At 41.0% G+C, this 20,186-nt stretch overlaps 1 protein-coding gene across 2 annotated transcripts in view; it reads left to right on the top strand.

Moving 5' to 3' along the window:
• faf1 (Fas (TNFRSF6) associated factor 1) overlaps positions 1–17,377 on the top strand; it is a 383,193-nt gene extending 365,816 nt beyond the window's left edge. For both annotated transcript variants that reach the window (XM_078561145.1, XM_078561146.1), the window contains exon 19: positions 16,791–17,377. In XM_078561145.1, coding sequence (XP_078417271.1) covers positions 16,791–16,874 — 84 coding nt within the window. In that variant the 3' untranslated portion in view covers positions 16,875–17,377. The remainder of the gene's footprint in view (positions 1–16,790) is intronic.
• The last annotated feature ends 2,809 nt before the right edge of the window (positions 17,378–20,186 follow it).

The following is a 20,186-nucleotide window of genomic DNA, read 5'->3' on the forward strand; positions in this document are numbered from 1 at the left end:
AGAAAGTTTATTTACAATAGGTTAGTATGGTGTGTTAATTAAGCTCACATTCAAGCCAAATGAACAGAAATGCCTTGGAGCGAAGCAAAACAACAGCTTTGTTTGTTGACAGATGTTCGAGTGTTATTGTCTGTTAATTGGATAATGGTGTAAACATTTGCAAACTCTGCTGTCTTTGGGGACTTCACTGTTTGAAGGGCAACAAGAGGCATGATCCCTGAGTATGGTCCATATACATGTGTTCCCCTCATGCAGCCTTGCAGGTAAATAAATTGAGTTTACAATTTCAGGCCATTATTAGCATTTTAACCAGCAGCATGGAGTTGAAAATTTCAACGAAGATTTATATTTTATAATAGATCTGTGTATTGATCTTGAATACAGCCTAGTTTATATGGTTACAGTCTAGTGAATAGTGTTCATTGGAACATATTTGTGTTCTCAGTCATTGTTACCAGCGTTGGTAAGCTCTGGTTGCATCTGGCTCCTGCCATCCTCGTCCAACTCCCCAAATTAGCTACCTGTAGGGATTTGAAAAGAAGTGCTATCGAATTAAATGCAAGCCTGCAAAACAAAGCGGATGCGAGTTAGAGATAGAAAATTACCTCCTCCTGGTACATGCGTTTGTGCTGAGATTTATAAATAATCCCAATGTAATATCGTTACAATACTCTAGCGCAATTGATTGTAGCAGATTGTTTCCAAAGTGAGAAAACATAAACAAGTGATCCTTCATACCTTTATCACAAGTTAAGCTTGTGGACTTTTGAAGTATATAATGGATACAGTCTGTTTTTCATTTTAATATTACTTATTTGTTAATTGGAATCAAAAATGTCTCCTACAAAAATACATTCTAAATTCATTGCTCGCTTCATCCCCTGAATTTAAGTTTTGGATTAATTCAAAGTAGGATTTCTACCTGACCCGTTACATTTTTCATTGCATTTGTATTCAATTCCCGATCTAGCTTAATTGTTTAAGTCTGGCAAACTTGCCCCACCCAAATGCAATATATCAGCAAGTGGAAAGAACAGTTTGCAAATATAACTAGCTAAAAGTACAAGACTTTCCACCAATGGAAAAATGCAAGACGATCAGATATGTGAAGGAGCACCCTAGTGAAATGAGGAAATAAATTTAACAGCACTTTCGTCTTTAACTCCCAGAAAAAACAAGGAATCACTGCTAACTACCTGCAGATTTTTTTGCAGGCAAAGGAAAAGAATGCATACTCCAACTGTCGAAGTGATTCAACCAGGCAGGAGAAGCTAACCTAGCCTTGCTGGAAAGGGTGCATGAATTCACCATGGATCAGCCACTTCCAAAGCCACCATGCATTCAAGTCCAGATCCACATATGGGAAGGCAAGTGGTGTTGCCAAAAAATGTGCTGTCGACTGGCTGTGTGACAAAATGCCCGAAATTTGATATACCCAAAGACATCTTTTATACTGACAAAATTCATCATTTTTCTAAGCTGTACCCAATCAGAAAGCTAGTTTTCATCAATGTAAAATACTTGAGTGGAGAAAAAAAAGCTAGAGAGTGAGTTGCTACCATGTTTTATGTTAGCATGACTGGGAAAAAATGCTGCTAATGATGAGAAATTCCAAATCTACCCCATCCCACATTTTAGTGGGCTAATTCTGATTTTCACTTGCCTTTTCCAACAAGGCGAGGTTGGATATCGCAGTAAGTTCCTTAAACTAAGAAAATAAGAAAACAGTTTGGATAACAGGTACTCTTTTTGAGGAGTTGCTATATCACTTTGACCGAAACGTGACATCACAAGAAAGAACATTGTCTTGACAACTGTGATATTCACATGAAATGCCTGCATCTAAATACGTTGGAGTTAATATTTTTACTAACACAACATCCATGATCCAAGCAATGAATTTTGGTGTTGTTTATGCTGTGGAATAGCACTACAAGGAATGTTTGGTACATATCATGATGTAGCGTTATTTTCATTTAATGTTCTATAGGCAATGTACGTGCTTATGGGAAACACTTAAATAAGAACCCATTGCCAACTACTTTCAACGCAGTAAATTCATCCCCACCAGCAGAGGAAGTAGCTGCATCGTCGGCTGTGACTGCAACAAACCAGAATTTGAATCCATTGTCAGTGTTGGTTAGTAAATTCTAGCTGACATGGAAATAGCCAGTGCTAGGCATGAGGATACTGCAGCTTGTGGGAGTGAGAATTGGGAAAGAAGCCCCAGTAACTGGCTGCAACAGGCAGACAGAAGTAAAAGAAACAGCCCCACTATGTCCTTAGCATTCAATTATATGTGATTTCTGAGGAATCAACTGACAACTGAGTGAGATGTCTTAATGGAACTCTTCTCCGTGCTAAAGAGAATTAACAATTTGGTGGGCGAATGTGATGACAGCAAGATGTAACAACAATAGCTTGCATTTATGTAGCACCTTTAACATAGTAAAATATCCCAAGGCACTTCATCAAACAAAATTCGGCTGTAAACCATGAGATATTAGGACCAGTGAAGCAGTGATCGAAAACTTGGTTGAAGAGGTATGTCTTAAGAAGTATCTTAAAGGAGGCAAGAAAGCCTCAGACAAATAAAAGCAAAATACTACAGATGTTGGAAATCTGAAATAAAACAAAGTGCTAGAAATACTCAGCAGCATCTGTGGAGAGAGAAACAGAGTTAATGTTTTGAGTCGAATATGATGACTCTTCAGAATAGAAAGTTTGGGTTTAGGGTGAGAATTCCTGAGCTTAGGGCCTAGGCAACTGAAGGCACTGCTGCAAACGGTGGAGTGCTGAAATCCAGAATGCACAAGAGGTCAGTATTGCAGGAGTACAGAGATCTCCTGAGAGCTGTGGGGCAGAAGGAGATTGCAGAGGTATGGATAGGTGAGGCCATGGAGGCATTTGAAACAGTGATGCAAATTTTAAAATTCAAGCATTGCTAGTGTAGGCCAGCAAGTACAGGGGAAGTGAAACTTGGTGTGAATTGGGGTACGAGTTTAGATGAGCTCAAGCTTATGGAGGATTCAAGGTGGGAAGTCGGCCAGAAAACATTAGAATTGTAAACTCGAGGGATAATAAAGGCTAGGGTTTAGGGTTTCAGTAACAGATGAGCTGAGGTGGGGATGAGATGGGCAATGTTAGGGAGATGAATGTAGATAGTCTTTGTGATGGTGAGGATTTGGGGTCAGAAGCTCAGTTCAGGGTCAGCTAGGACACCAAAGTTGCAAATGGTCTGATTCAGCCTCAGACTATGTGGCTATGGAAAGAGATGGAGTCAATGGCTAAGGAACAGAGTTTGGTGGGGAGCAAGGACCAATGACTTTGGTCTTCTCAATATTAATTGGGGAAAATTTCTTCCTATCTGATACTGGATGTCAGGGAAGTGCTGTGACAAATCAGAGCATTTTGAAATCTTGATTGTACACATCTTGTACATCACTCTCTTGTACATAACCCAAGTTTTGATCACATGCATCTTTATAATTGTTTCAATATTTTATAACTTTGGTGTTTTCCTGCCCTACTTTGATGTTCTGGTTCATTCTAATTGGTGCCAGTAGCCATTCCCCTTGGGATACATGGTGACTTGAGGAATGAATAAAGGCCATGCAGCGCAGGACAAGATGCTGGAAAAGGGAGGAGGAAGAGTGAGGAGAAGAGCTCTCAACGGGAGGCCATATCCGCCAGGGATACAAGGGAACAATTCTCCTACCTTAACCTCAGCGAGGAGTAATGCATGAGATGTTTGAGCTTCTGTAAGGACAAACTCACTGAAATTTGCTACCTAATATAGCCATCACTGCAACCTCTGTGCTGGACAATGACCATGTTGTCAATGGCTCTTGAAGGTGACCATGGCAGTGAACTTCTGTGTGTCTGGCTCCTTCCAGGCTGGAGTAGGTAATATTTGTAATACCTTATAGTTTTCTGTCCACTATTGCACATGTGAGATCACTGAGTTTGCTTACTTAATTTATTTATTTATTATGATGGGCCGAAGGACCTTTTTCTGTGCTGTAGACTTCTATGACTCTATTATTTAGCATGTGCACAGTCACAGAGCCAGGCAATAGCCCTGTCAGAGGCTAGATGGAGTTCTTTAATCCCACCTTCAAGTTTAGCCAGCGGACACCCCTCAACAATATGAGTCATTGCTTGGACTGCAACACAGTTGCAGTCTGGATGGCCTTGGCGATCCCAGTGATGTTGGGTGGCTCCTCAGAGCCTTTGACAATCCAGAAATGGTTTAAAAGGGCTTACTGTTGCTGTGGGAGATCAAAGCCAGGTGGACAAGAAGTGGGATCTGAGATAAGAAATTTGTTTTTGGTAGATGTTTTCTCCTGCTAATTCTCCTGCCATAGGTCCTCAGCTGTTACTCCTCAACATAGTAGATTTAATCATATGGGGGGACGTGAGGGAAGGCGTATTGCTGATGGGTTGAGGAGATCTTGAATAAGGGCAGGCTTGGGTTGGACTAGACCTTCTCCTATAGCTTGCCTGTTGTAATTTCCTTCCTTATGTGGGGAGGACAATGTTGTTCAATACTGGAAACTAGAGGATGTGAGTTGGTGGGAGAGTACCTGTGATGATGTGCTTTGTTGGGTTGCACATGGATAAGTTTGGTGTGGGCATATAGGTACCATACTGGGGAGCAATATTCTGCAGTTGAGTACGTGATGGCAAGAGCAGTGGCCCTTGGGGTCTTGGCCTGTGATTCCCATGAGGTACCAGTCAGTTTACTGAAGAGGTTGTTGTGGGTGTTAATTTTTTCTGCACTCTTGATGAGTTGCTGTCTGTACGTGAGGGTTCTGTCATGGGTAACGCCTAGATAAACAGGGTGGGGATAATGCTTAAATCTCTGGCCATCCAGGATATTCACTTCCCTCTTAGAGCTAGCATTGTGAAGGTGAAATGTACAAGAGACTGTTTTGCTGATCCTCAGTTATAGGCACCATGCCTTGCAGTCGTTAGCTAGTTTTGCAATATCATTGTTTAATGCGTCTTCCAGCTCTGGGAAAGTTTGAGCCTGTATGCTGCATAGTTTAATCTTGGTGGCAATGGATCAGCGTTCTTGTCTCAGCACCCATCAGTACCCAGCCTAAACTGGAGAAACCAATGATCCTCCTAGCAAACAGAATTCAACAAGTCTGCGCTTGAAGAACCCTGGTCTCAGAATAAAAAGCCACTTACTCAATGAGAGCTAACTACTTTTCATCCTCTTGCCAGGTGGAACGAGCACAGCTTTGCTAGGATTGTTAGCTTCCTCATGATGCACGGTGCCATTGACTGCATACACATTGCTTTGCCAGTGCCAGATGTTAACTGTGCCCTATCCCAGAACTGAAAAGGATTCCATGTCCGTAACACCCAGCTGGTGTGTGATCATTAGCAGTAAATCATGCAGGGCAATGCTCAATATCCTGAAGCAGTCATGATGCTTTCATTCTGCAGTAGTCAACTTTACCAACTGCATTTGAGCCACCACAGCAAATTAAAGGATGACTACTGGGCAACAAGGGCAATCCACTAATGACATGACTGATGACACCCTTGCACAACCCATACACATGCACCGGATTCATACAATGAAAGCCATGCTGCCGCATAAAATGTGATAAAGCCAACCATTGACACTGAAATGTTGCTTCCACTGCCTGGACTGCTCTGGAGGAGCCTGGAGTACTTGACAGAGCAGGTGTCAAGACTTGTGGTGGTCTGGCCTTATGCTGGAAAATCTCTCCGTGAAGAGATGGACCTTGCCACCTGCCAGACCTCGAGGAGCTGAGGAGCAGAATCATGAAGAAAAGCAAGGGAGGAGGCAACGTAGACAGCCCCTTTCCGGCTGGGCTAATCATGAAGGGCTAATCAGAGCACAATACTCATAATTGCACCAACAACAACAGCTTATATTTATATACCACCTTTAACATAAGAAAACATCTCAAGATGCTTCACAAGAACAATATAAAACAAATATGACACCAAGCCACATAAAGGGATATTAGATCAATTGAACAAAAGTTTGGTCAAAGAGGTGGGTCTTAAGGAGTGTCTTAAAGGAGGAAAGTGAGGTGGAGAGGGGAAGAAATATAGGAGAGGAATTCCAGACCTTAGGACCAAGGCAACTGAAGGCACAGCCAATGTGGAGTACTTAAATTTTTGTAGGGATAGAGAAGGTTACAGAGATAGGGAGGGCAAGACTATGGAGAGATTTGAAAACAAGGATAAGAATTTTAAAATCAAGATTGACCATGAGCTGATGTAGGTCAGCAAACACGGGTGATAGGTGAACAGGAGTTGGTGCAAGTTAAGATACAGGCACAGTTTGGCATGATCTCAAGTTTACAAAGGGTAAAATGTGGGAGACCAGTCAGGAGTGCATTGGAGTAGGCAAGTCTAGGGGTAAAAAAATATATGAATGAGGATATCAGCAGTAGATGAAGTGATACAGGGATGAAGTCGGGCCACGTTATGGAGGTGGAAATAGATGGTCTTCATGATGGTGCAAACATGCGGTTGGAAGTTCATCTCGGCCAAATGAGTCACCAAGGTTACAAACAGTCTGGTTTAGTCTCAGACAGTTGACTGAGAGTAGGTAGCTAGGAAACAGAGTTTGAGCGGGGAACAGTATTCCCAATATTTAATTGGAGGAAATTTCTCATCCAGTACTGGATGTTGGATAAGCTGTCTAATAACTTAACAACAGTGGAGGAGTTGAGAGAGGTGGTGGTAAGGTGGGAGCTGGGTGTCATCAGCATACTTGTAAAAACTCATGCTGTGCTTTTGGATGAAGTTGGCAAGGGGCAGCATATAAATGAGATATAGGAGAGGGCCAAAGACAAATCCTTGGGGAACATCAAGGGTAATAATGCAGTGCATCCCCAGTTCCCCATTCACCAACAACCATGCACCTTACCTTCCCTCTGTGATTGACCATCACAGCATCTGCTTGGCTCAAATAAAAGCCACCACAAAATAAACATTCCAAGCCTAACTCAGAAATGAAATTAAGGCATATTGCACATATAATTTAAATTATCACCCTTGTGCATTCCCATAGATGTGACTGTCTTTATGTTCCTTTGCTTGACCTCGTGCTCCGAGGCAATGTAGATCCAACCTTTATGCTGTCCCCTAAATTATGCACGATGTCAGTATCTAAGCTGGTGACTGCAAGTGTGAGAGCATGGTGTTGATCATTGCTGCCTTTCTGCTCTTCCACCTTTTCCTCTTCCATCACTGCCTGACCAGGTTGCAATTCTTGGGTATCCGAAAGAAGAAAGACACAAAAGTAGGGTTATGATGAAGGCAGCGATGAAGAAAGCAAAAGGTTCGTGCTTACATCATCTGCAGTTTCTAAATAGAAGAGATTGTGGAATGGGGAAAACGTGGGATGTGAGGAGGTGTAAGTATGAGGTTACCATCATCTTCGATGGTTTCAGCTGTACTGCTGGCAGTGACCTTAGCAATGGCTGCTCAGTGGTGGTGTCCGCCATTTCCTCCATCAAGGTAAGGACATGCAGCCATGCTTATCCCCTACTATTTAGTGTTGTGATATCACTTTGAGAATATGCTAATGAGTAAGTAGCCAAGATATAAACCGTGTGACCAGCAGACATTGTTCAGAGGAGCCTTCAGTTTAGCTAGCAGTATACAGCTTGAAGGAATTGCAGCTGTACTTTCCTGTTAACAGTAGCTGTTGAATCTTTATAGTAAATTTGTCTGATGAGCAACCCTGCACTATCTTCAAGTAAATCGAACCTACATTTGGTTTACCAGTCCTGTGTGAGATTGGTAAGTTTGTATTGAGCAAACATACAAATGCAACATGGTGAGCAGCAGTGGTTCCTCATACATAAAATGATGACGATCTGAAGATCACAGGAAAGGCCACAGACAAAGTTTTGTGCTGTGCAAAGGCTGTATATGCATTGAAGACTCCGGGAGGCAGAGTCCCTCTACAGACAGTGTTTCCTGAGCAGTGAGTACCTGACTTGTGGGGTAGCCAGATTGGTGGTGAATTGGGCAGTCCATTTTGAGCTGGACAGTACAAACTGCAGGGCAATCACGACGTCCTCAGGTGCCATTCCTGTGCAAAAGACCGCGCACGAAACAGAAAAAAAACCTGAGCTCCAACCAAAAAAAGAGGGAAAGGGAAAAAAACACAGCAGCTGCATTGCTGAATCTCCCCACGGCGTAGAGAAGCTACAAATCCCCTACACATCGACAGCATTCATAAAAGATGGGGGACATCAGGAAGAAGACCACCAAATTCCCCAGCATAAATTGGAAGGCCCCACATGACCTATCTGAATTTACACTTTTTAAATAAATAATGGAGCTATGCTTTTTAGATTTATCTGTCTCAGAACCGGGTAAGCAATCGGTGAAAATAAAGATAATCATTGAAAACGGGGGGTTGCACAGAGTCTACACTTAGGACATGTCTGACAAGGATCAGGACGATCCTGTCAAGCTCTGGAATCTGCTGGAGGATCAGCTTCGTGTAAAGGTGAACTTTAGGATACACCGTTTAGAGCTGATGGCTTACAGAGACAACATCCACAAAAATCAATTGATCAGTTCGTCAGCATGGCCTGTTAAGGGCAAGGATTGTGACATCTCAGAAGCTGAGCTGTCCAAAAGAATAATGGAGCTGGTTACAGCTTCAACATCAATTGAAGCTTTCCAAAAAGACCTTTTGGAGAAAAACAAAGGTAACGGCAGTAACACACTGCTAAAAGATGGCAGAAATATGAAGCCATTGTAGCTGGACAACACCATGCATTAGGTGCAGCTACCAATATTGGCAAGGTAGCCAGGGCACACAAAGCAAACAAGTTGTGTGGGAAGTGCTGCCTGCTGCACCCATTGTGAAGCTGATCTGCATTCCAACAGCTGTGCAGTGTAAAATGACTTTGGGTTCAACTATGCAGGAAATCTGATTCTGGAGGTGCAACTAGAGGTAAAATGCAACCAAACAAAAAGTATGAGCAGGGTACTGACAACAACAATGTGGAGTGTGCCAGAAACTCTCAAGTGCACAAGATTAGCAACCATAGAGGCCAGGGTGAAGATGCAGAGGGGAAAGATCTTCATCTGGAAAATGGAACAGGCTTTGTGACAGACAATGTGACATAATGTGTGGATTAAGTCAAACGGTTAGAGGCTTTTGTTACTATCACATTGTAACCCCAGAGAAAAGTGACAAACATGCTCACAGCCAAAGTCAACACTGGAGCGAGTGCAAATATCTTAGCAGTCAGAATTACCTGGATCATTGGAAGTCGATGAAACCTACGACAGACAAATTAGCTGCGTACAATGGGTCACCCATTTATTGCATAGGTACATTGACATTGAAATACAGCTAAAGCAGGTCTGCGTGGAAACCACAAGCATTCTACCTAGTGGACACGAGCGGATCAGGAGTCGCAGTGTTACCAATGCATACGGAACTCAACTTTGTGACCATACACGAGATCACTAAGATACCAATCGCAGCAGAAGAAGCTAAGAATAACTGTATTGAGCCAATCCATGACCTACAACAGATGTACCCAAGCAGATTCAATGCCATAGGAAACTTAAGAGGTGATGCTGTTTATACTTCAGAGAAGATGCAAGCCCATTGATCAACACTCCTAGAAAGTGCAGTGTGCACATACAGAAGAAGCTGAAGAATGAGTTGCCTGACATAGAGCATAATGTCACAATCTGTCGTGTGCATCAAGCACACCAACTAGTGCAGTTCCATCATGTTTGCACTGAAAAAAAGATGGCGCAGTGCTTAGACCCAAGACATCTAAATCTCGCTCTAAAGAAACGCCCACACAAGATTCCTACACTAGAGGAATTGAATCCCGAATTCACCAGAGCAAGGTTTTTCTCCAAATTGGACAGCAAACACTGATATTGGTTGGCTCACTTGACAGGGGGATCTCAGGAAATCATTACTTTCAGGACATCATTTAGAAGATACTGCTTCCAGAGATTAACTTTTGGTTAATCCATTGGTCAGGATCTGTACCAGCAGCATATGGACAGAATTACGGGAAATAACCCTGTATGTATATGCACCACCAGTGATATTGCAGTGACGGGCAAAACCAGAGAAGAGCATGACCAAAATCTGCACTCATTGATGGCAACAGCTCATTGTGAAAGACTCATCTTCAACAGTAAGAAATGTCAGGTGTAGGTAGGATGAACTTTTTCGGTTCTATCTATTCAAGTTCCAGACCTGCCCTGACTCAGGCAAACTCAAAGATGTACAAAACATGCCTACTCCTCAGGACAAAGAGGATTTGCAGAGATGCTCTGGATTTTTCAACTTCTTAGCACCATACATACCCAACTTTGCCAATACAGCATTGTCACCTAGACAGCTGCTAAGGAAGGATGTTCCATACTTACAGCAAGAGGACTATCAACACATGTTCAAGTCACTTAAACAAGCATTGTCAGGAGAGACCTGTTCTAGAATGTTACGACCCAAGAAAGGAGACAATCTTAGAAGTCGATGCATCTCAAAAAGGGTTAAGATTATGTATTACTCAAGATGACAAACCAGTTGCATTTGGTTTCAAAAGTCTATCGCAAGCACAATCTAATTATTCAAACATAGAGTGTGAGACACTGGCTCTGTTATTTGGTTATATTATTTTGTTATCACAAGGTTGCACACGTACCTATTTGATAAACAATTCATTGTGGAAACTGACCACAAACCATTGGAAATGATTACTGACAAGTACGCCACCTAGACTACAATGACTTCTGACAAAAATGCAGAGCTATGACTTCAAAGTCCAGTACAAACTTGGTAGCAAAATGGTTACTTCAGACACTGAGCAGGTTACCCAGTCCAAAAAAAACTGCGGTTGTTTTGCTAGACTTACAAGTAGATGGCGTAGACATAGATGTAGAAGATGTACTGAACATTGATCTGATGAATTTTGGTCAACACAAGTGCAACCAACTTTAGGAGAAAGCAGCAAATAATCCACAGCTGAAGGCATTATGGAGAGTCATTATAAAAGGCTGGCCTGATATGATACAAGTAGTGTCAGACATCCTCTGATGTTTTTGGCTGTACAAGGATGAACTAGGTATTTCAAGAGGCAAGATTTTCAAGGAAAAACAGGTGCTTGTACCCGAAGCTCTTCACCAGGATATATTGTCATAGCTATACCAGGAGCATATGGGCATAGAGCGAACAAGGCCTCTGGCAAGGTATACTGTGTATTGGCCAGGGATCAACAACAATATAGAGGAGCAAGTGAGGATATACGAAGCTTGCCAGAGACACCAGACACATTAATGCAAAGAACCTTTCTACCCAGTGAGGGACTAAGACTTCACATTGTATATTTTTATAAAATGTATATAGATATCCTCATGGCTATTTCTAAAATTTTAAAACCTGAACAAAGGTCCTTAAAATGGCTAAAACTGTGCCTGTCTGTGACCCCTGAACAAAAGAAGCTACCTGGCAGTATTGGGGAAACATACACATAGTTATCTCTAGGGAGCCAATAACAACCTTCAATGGGCTGCACAGGCCAAAATCAAAGAGAGGTATACAAAGGCCATTTGCATTTAATAACCCAGCCTCCAGCTAATAGGAGTCTGCTCATCTGCTAAGACAATGGGCCCCACAACCTTTCTTTCCATTCTTAATGGTTGAGATATTTAACAATATTGTCATATTTATCCCTTGTCAAAGACCGTGTGGAGAGGTGGGAGTCATGTGACATGGGCCTCTGGCTTGTGGAACCAGTAATATTGCATTACTGAACTGAAAAACTCAGTCTGCTGTTTACCATCTGACTGACAGCCTCATAGAAAAGGAGCTCTGCCCAAACTGAACACCTGGCCCCATCTACACTACTTCTGCTGGAACTTCTGTACCATCAACTACTAGACTGATTCATCAGCTGTGGCTCAGTTCATAGCACCCTCGCCTTTGAATCAGAGGGTTGTGGGTTCATGTCCCACTCCCGGAAACCAAGAACTGTGATTGTACTCGAAAGAGTTGCAATCTGTGACTGTTGATAACTTGGAAGGAATCTCTGTTTGCCTATCTCATCGTATGTAGTCAACACCAGAAAAGTGAATTCTATAACTTCGGTTTTGAGTCCACTGACCTCCAGAAAGGAAAACCTCATTGGACTTTGATTCTTCACTCTGGAACCCACATGAAACAATACTTCTTTCCTCTGTGTTCTCTGTACTTTAAATCTTTCTTTTCTCTATCCTCTCTTTACTATCTGAAAGTGAGAGGTACGTTGCTAACCCCCTTTTCACATTTTGAGTGTGTGCAAAGAAGCTAACCCTTTGAGTTCATCCAATCTCAAGTTTGCTATGGGGTTATTCATAGTTGAATTGCACCAGAACCAAGAGGTTGAGAAATATGCCACTGCTTATAAAGAGGGAAACAAATCAAAACACTTTTCTGTTTACGGATCGGTGGTGAGAGGAGAAATTAGTGCTGTTTAAATTCACATAACAACCCTCACGAAGTCCCATCATACCTTTGGTTTAAAATTGCAACAGATTTATTCATTCTCCATGGAGACAACTTTCTCCTAGTCACTGTCTACTTTTCTAAGTTTTCAATCATCAGACAATTGAATGTTACCTCAAGTACATCCGCGGCAGACACAATGTGTTCAATTTTCAGCTTGTTCGGTATGCCTGAAGAGATCATGTTGGACAATGGGCCAGAGTACACCTGAAGAGTTCTTAGGGACATGTGTGTTAAATGGGGCATAAACCTGTGACAGCCTCACCCCACCATCTCAGGTCCAACAGTTTTGCTGAGCAAACGTTTTGCACTTTAAGCCATTAATTATAAAGTGCAGGGAAACAAATCAAGGGGCTGAATTTTACGTGCCCCCAGTGGGCATGTTTCCCATGGGGGTGGGCATGTAAAATGGGAATGGGTGCCCACCCCTGAGCTGACTACCCAGGGGGAGGGGGGGTGGGGGTGCAGCGCCAAAATCGGCAGCCTGCCCGCCATATTTAAATCAACAATTGGGGATCAGTTAGGCTTGTTCCCACGATGGGATTGGGGTGGGGTGGGGGAAAGTCGGGGTGCAGAGGTCCGCGTGTGTCCATTTGTCCTTCTGCATTATTCCACCCAAGGTCTGCATATCGCTATGTTACATTTAAGAGCAACATCTTTGAACACGGGCTTACTGTTGCCAGTGGAAATCATGTCTGGAAGGCAGGGTAGGACAACCTTGCCAAGCCATCATCTGTTCCATTTCTCAGAAGTACAGGAGAAACTTCTCAAAAAAAAATTGGTGAATGAAGACAGCGTACAACTGACATGCAGGCGTGGAACTGCCTGGTCTGCATGTAGGACAAAATGTTTGAGTTATACATCTTACCCAGAGAACTTGATTACCACAGAAGTGTCCAAAGTTTGCAGTGAGCCTAGATCCTGTGAAATCACAATACTGAATGGAGTGATGTTAAGAAGGAGCAGAAGACAGCCCAGGGAATTGTACAACTGCATAACACCTAACAGTCTAACTGTGTCAGAACACACCCAAAGACAGACTGAGTGTGTGAAATTGTGGAAGACCATCATGAAAACAATCAGCACCCCAACAATACACAAGATACCAACACACCTACAAGTCAAGAACACCCAAGTGATAAGTCTAGATCTCAAGAAGGTCATACCATTGCGAGAACCGGGAGGATTATTAAACCATCTCTTATACAGACTCTTAAACTCTTAAATTCCTAAACAGATTTACTTTTTGTGTAAATAGTTTTTGCAACTACCCTAATGTTTATGTATTTTAATCTTAATGTATGTAATGTTATCTTGGGAAAACAGGGGGATGTTGTGATATTGGTTTGAGAGAATATGCTAATGAGTAAGTAGCTAGGATGTAAACCGTGACCAGCAGATATTGTTCAGAGGAGCTTTCTGTTTAGCTAGTAGCATGCGGTGTGGAGGAATTGCAGCTGTACTTTCCTGTTAACAATAGCTGTTGAACCTGTATAGTAAATTTGTCTGCTGAGCAATTCTGTACTACATCTTCAAATAAACCGAACCTATGTTTAGTTCACCTGTCCTGTGTGAGACTGGTAAGTTTGCATTAAGCAAACATAGAAATACAACAATTAGGTTCTGCTATCTCCAGTCATGCACCACCTTGTTCTGCAGTTTGGAGGGAAATATGTCAGTGTCTATGGTTCAATATGTTTAGATGATGTGTTTGTCTTGGTTGAATAGCTGGCAGTGTGCAGGCTGAGAGATCTGGGTGTGAAGCTTGCAGCAGTGCTTAGCATGTGAATGTCATGTATGAGGCCTTATTGATGGATTGTTGGGTGGTGAGCAATGTGGGTACAGGAATTGAGCAGTGGTGCAGTTGGTAAGAAATAGTACCTGAAGATGTATTCATGGACCTTGAACACTCCTGTGAGCTTCACTGAACTTCTTGTGACACTGCATCCAGGTCCTCGAGGCTAGACTCCTGACATTGCAACTATCTTCTCCCACTCCCTTCTATTTGTATGTCTTGAGGGCCTCCGGGGCTGCTGCTGATAAAGAAAAGGCCTCCTTTCTACCTCTTGCGGCAAGGCTTCTACTGAAGCCTCCAAAATTCTTGGAGCCCAATTTCTCCCACATTGTGCAATTCTTCAGCATTCCCCAGATGAGAGTCATTTCCTGCACACCTATCAATACTGCTCCTGCCTCAGTGCATTAAGAGGTGCCAGCTAGTATAAAGTGGTGCTAGCTACTTTACGATACTTCTCGCCTGCTGATAAGTCAACAACGGAAGCTGATTCATTGAAATTAGCTGGCACCATGAAATTGGTGTGCTGCCTGTATTGCAATCAACATAGGGGCATTGCAATCCCCGTGTCCATTTTCGGGGCTATCGACTTAAAGCATCCCCAACCTTGTTTTTCCAGTGTTACAGCTAATGTTTATATCGTATGAGCTATCAAAAAATTTTAAAATAAAGGACAGGTATAAATTGGGGTTTTTATTTCTTTTGAAAGTTTCATGCCATTACAGCTATTTTTCACTATTTAAAATATGTTAATAAAAGTATTTTAATGAATTCACTCATTAAATTGTATGTATAACCAGCTGACTAAAATAAGAATTTAGCATGGTAGGTGCTTTGTTCAAACTACTGAAGTTTTGTGGTAAATATAGACTTAAAAGGTAAGCATTAACATTATTGATTACAGCTTAAAAGTATTCAAATACTTCAACAGTGCAATAACAGGGAATGGTGATAATATATGCTGAGAAGTATGAATTATTAATTGTTTTAGCATCCCACCTGTTTGAATTCTGAATTACAGGAATTTTTCTTCTAATGAGCCACAATGACCTTTTCACCAGCCCAGTGCACTTGCACAATAGTTCCTGTTAGGGCTTTACGCTCTAGTTGTTGTGAAGCAGTGTTTAAATGTTACTTTCATTTGTTACTTAACTGACATTTTTTTTACAACTTTAATAGCTTTTCTAGACTTGAACATGAATTCTTAATAGAATGTCACAAATGTAATTTCTCTCTTTTTCTGATCTCCACATAATATACTGTTGGGGACCATCATACAAAACAGAGCGCTAAGAAATGACAAAAGATCTGTTTATGTTCACACTAAGCACTTTCATACGATTCATATTTCTTTCTCTCTTGCCTATACCATTTTTGACTCCTATCGTCAGCAATGACTTCAGGGATCTTCTGCCTTCTCTGTACAGATTTTTCAGTGGAACTGGGGTGGGCAAAAGTGAGAATTATAACAGCAGTTTTATCTGGCAGCTTCGCAGTCATCCTTGCTGATTCTGGGATTTCCTGCTGGGTGCATGGGAGAATGTACAATACATTGGTCCATATATGGAATGGATGTATTGTGATGCAGTGCAGATAAGGGAAATACATCACCCAGCATATTTCCCATCATTTGTGCCAGGGACATCAGTCCTTCTCTACTGACTAGCATTTCTGTGGATGGTTCAGTAATCAGCAGTCAATTGCATAGGCTTTGGTGCAAATTTGATTAAGTTGAATTTTTATTGTCTGCCATATCCTGGCATTAATGAAGCGACTGATAGGCACAGGCCTCCAAGGCCTCAAAAAGCTATTTTCTCTTTCCTTCCACATGGACTCAGCATTGAAGGCCCAAAAGCTTGCAAAAATGATACATTGGTAGGAAATTGAATGGGGTCAGAACCCATCTTTGTGACAGCAGTCCAACCACACACGGGTTCCACGGCAATGGAAAACTTAAGCTCCTATGTCCAAGTTTCTGTTCAGTTTGGTAACAAAATTCTACACTTAGGAGAGGACAAATGTGACTAATAATGTTAAAATGGCACAGAGAAGAGCAAATTATCGTGTTTCGTGAAGAAGGAAACTGTCTGCAAATGCGTGAGTACTGTGCTTCCAGGTTAAATGAGCAATTAACCTTTTGTTCAGATGTGTTTCTTACTTTGAGGGATTAGATCTATTATGTGTGGAAAATGAGGGCAACTCTTGTTGAGTATTCTACTTCCTTACAATTAACAAAATATTCCTATATGATTCAAATCTATAATTAAAACACAGTACTGACATGCCTGGCAGCAAGGGGTCCAATGTGACCCTTCTTTGGAACTAGTTCCAAAGTATTTTGCTTTTATATTAGCTCAAATCTATGTTTTTTGCTAGTGAAACAGTAAGATAATTAAACACATCTCAAAATTAGACTTTTTATGCTGAAGCAATGTAATAATATAACTTTTTTTTCTTAAACAGGTGTCTCAGTTTGATCCTACTGAAACATTAATGGAGGTGAAACTCTATCCTCAGGAAACACTCTTCCTGGAAGCAAAGGAATGAATTCATCCATGGGACTCTGACTTCCCAGATAGTTGATAAAAGCTCAGCTTATGTCTAAAAGCTGCAAGATCCTCCTTTGTTTTGTCCAGCCACATGCCACAACTATCTGCCTCTTCCAGAACCCCAAAATCAACATCAACATCACCATTGTAAAATGCCTGTATGCTGCCAACCTCACAAGAATTGTAGATGTTTACAAAGATATATAGGAGGATAGCAATCTGTGATGAACACTGATTTACACCCTTCACACTATTCTGGCCTATGTTTATTCATCAATGCACTATTCAAAGGTGAAGTGAATTATATTAGTTAGAATTGGTTTCTTTGTACCCATTCAACCACAAAACCTGTATTACAATTTGCCCAGTTTTTGGAGCAAGTGCTTTGATTTAAAATTCTGTATTTGTTTTAATTCAATACATACTTGAGACATTGCTCATAAATGTGCATAATTCAATGTCTGGATTTCTACATAAAGCCTAATTTATGATTTCACAGTAGATATGGGGTCATTCTTGGCCATTGAGATTTAACAGTATTATTTGGAAAGTGTATGATTTTTATACAACATGATTTTCTTATTTGGTTTTTGGTTTTGGTAAAATGTAAGAATGATAGAATTTTCCATTTTCAGCCATATTACTTATTTAATTCATCTTTTCCACATGCTTGGTACTTTTTTTTTCTCTTTTCGGGAGTTGGAGGAATAACTAGTTTCGGGTATATATTAGAGTTATCAGAATGGGATGGGAATAAATTGGTGTAGAGAAAAGACTATTCGAGGCTATTATGCCCCAGACAACATTGTGAGAGTAAGTTATCCTTTGCTAATGCTCTGGCCATTTTCTACAAATATGGGTCTCATAGGTCACACATGGTTTTTATTTTCTATAGTAATGATCTATTCCTCCCCATAACATTCTATTCTCAGTAGCTCAAGCAAATCACTATTGTACATGTAATTAGAGTAGCTTTTGGTGCAAACTGTTCACTTTACATACTGTACAAGCCATGTGCCTGATGGAAAACGTCAACAAAGCAATTTCCTACATTACAACAGTGACTACATTTAAAAGTAATTAATTGGCTGTAAACTGCTTTGGGATGTCCTGAAGTCATGAAAGATGCTACATAAATGCAAGTTTGTTCATTTGTATTTATGAAATGCTTATCAACAAAGCAAGGTTACAGACATTTCAACTTACTGTGTAAAAGAACAATTACATCACCCACTTAGACATAATCAGTGTGCTGACGAAAGTGTGCTTATGATAGAAAACTGCGAGAAATAGCAAATTGCCAGGAAGAATGCAGGAGACTACAGGAAAGCATAAACAATCTAGGAAAATGTGCAGGTAAGCAACAGATGTCATTTAATAGAGGTAATATAAGCCATATAACTACTGTGGCTACAAGAGTAGGTCACAGGCTAGGAATTCTGTGGCAGGTAACTCACCACCTGACTCTGCAAAGCTTGTCGATCATCTGCAAGGCACAAGTTGGGATCATGATGGAACACTGCACTTGCCTGGATGAGTACGGCTCCAACAACAGTCAAGAAGCTCAATACCATCCAGGATAAATCAGCCCACTTAATTGGCACCCCCTCCACCATCTTAAACGTTCATCCCTCCGCCACTGTGGCAGCAGTGTGTACCTTCAGCATTAGGCACTGCAGTAACTCACTAAGGCTCCTTCAACAGCACCTTCCAAAGCCCTGACCTAGTACCATCTAGAAGGACAAGGGTGGCAGATGCATGGGACCACCACCACCTGCAAGTTCACTTGGAACTATATCACTGTTCCTTCACTGTTGTTGGATCAAAATCCTGGACCTGCCTTATTAACAGCACTGTAGGTGTACCTACACCACATGGTCAGCAGCAGTTCAAGAAGGTGGCTCACCACCACCTTCGCAAGGGCAATTAAGGATGTGCAATAAATGCTGGCCTAATCAGCGACACCTACATTCTGTGAATGAATAAGAAAAATATATTTCAAGAAGAAAAATAAAGAAGGGATTAGAAACCTTAATTGGTAAATTTCTAGAGTGGTTGTCAAACAAAGAGATCTAGGTGATGTACAAATTGGGATTATCTCAGTAGAAATTAAATAAAAGAACCAAAAGGTAATTATGCCTGTGCAGTATGATGGTTAGGTCATATCTGGAATACCATGTACAGTTTTTAGCACTTCACTCAGAGGGAATAGCCCTAGAAAAAATGCAAAACAGATACCAGAGATAAGGGGTATGAGTTACAAGGAACTGCTAGTGGGCATGAATCTTGTATTCTCTAGGACTGAGAAATTTAATAGAGCTGTGCAAAATGATAAAAGGAATAAATGATGTAAACAGACTATTTCAATTGATTGGTAAAATCAGGCCAAGAGATCACAATTTTAAAATAACATTTTTTTTTTAAATTCAAGAAAAGAATGAATGGAATGTGGGATACTTTGCTAGAAAATGGTGATAGATTCCAAATTGATTAAAGCATTTAGCAAGCACAATAACAAAGACGAAAACAATAAAATTGTCTTAATTTAGAAAGAATGCAGGGAAATGTTACTGTATATTCAGCCCCTCAAGAGTAACCTATATTCAACAGAAGTAAGAATGATCGAGTACTAAAAATTCAATGTTTGTGAGACAACCTCTCAACAGAAGCCTCAGTAATGTTCCAAGTGTTATTCCAGACCATGATAAAGCTATAATTTCATCCTTTTCCAGTTTGGAAAGATTTTTTATGCTTTCTAAACTGCACCACCCAAAAATGTTCTGAGGATTAGTTGTATATCAGACTTTATGAGGACAATCTTTAGATGTAGATGTAAGATGTATTCTCACTAACCAAAAGTCTTTATGTTTGAAGTTACCTTGATGTAAAATTATGAGTTATCTTTTATATCCTGTAACTGGTTTGTTGATTATCATGATATTGCAAACAATTAGCTCTGTAACTGACCAAAACGTTTTCTATGAAAAAACAATGCCCTAGTTTTTTATTTCATGGAATGTGGGCATCGCTGGCAATACCAGAATTTATTGCCCATCCCTAATTGCCCTTGAAGATAGTGGTGAGCCGCATTCTTGAATACAACGGAGTGGCTTGCTGGGCCATTTCAGATGGCAGTTAAGAGTCAACCACTGTGGGTCTGGCATGACACATAAGTCAGACTGGGTAAGGACAGCAGGTTTTCTTCCCCAAAGGACATGAGTGCATCAGATGGATTCTTATGACAATCCTGTAGTTTCATGATTACCGTTACTGATAGCTTTTTAGTCCAGATTCATTTAAATAATTAAAT

This window comes from Cetorhinus maximus, chromosome 17 (genome assembly GCF_964194155.1).
Source record: "Cetorhinus maximus chromosome 17, sCetMax3.hap1.1, whole genome shotgun sequence".
NCBI classification, from domain to species: domain Eukaryota; kingdom Metazoa; phylum Chordata; class Chondrichthyes; order Lamniformes; family Cetorhinidae; genus Cetorhinus; species Cetorhinus maximus.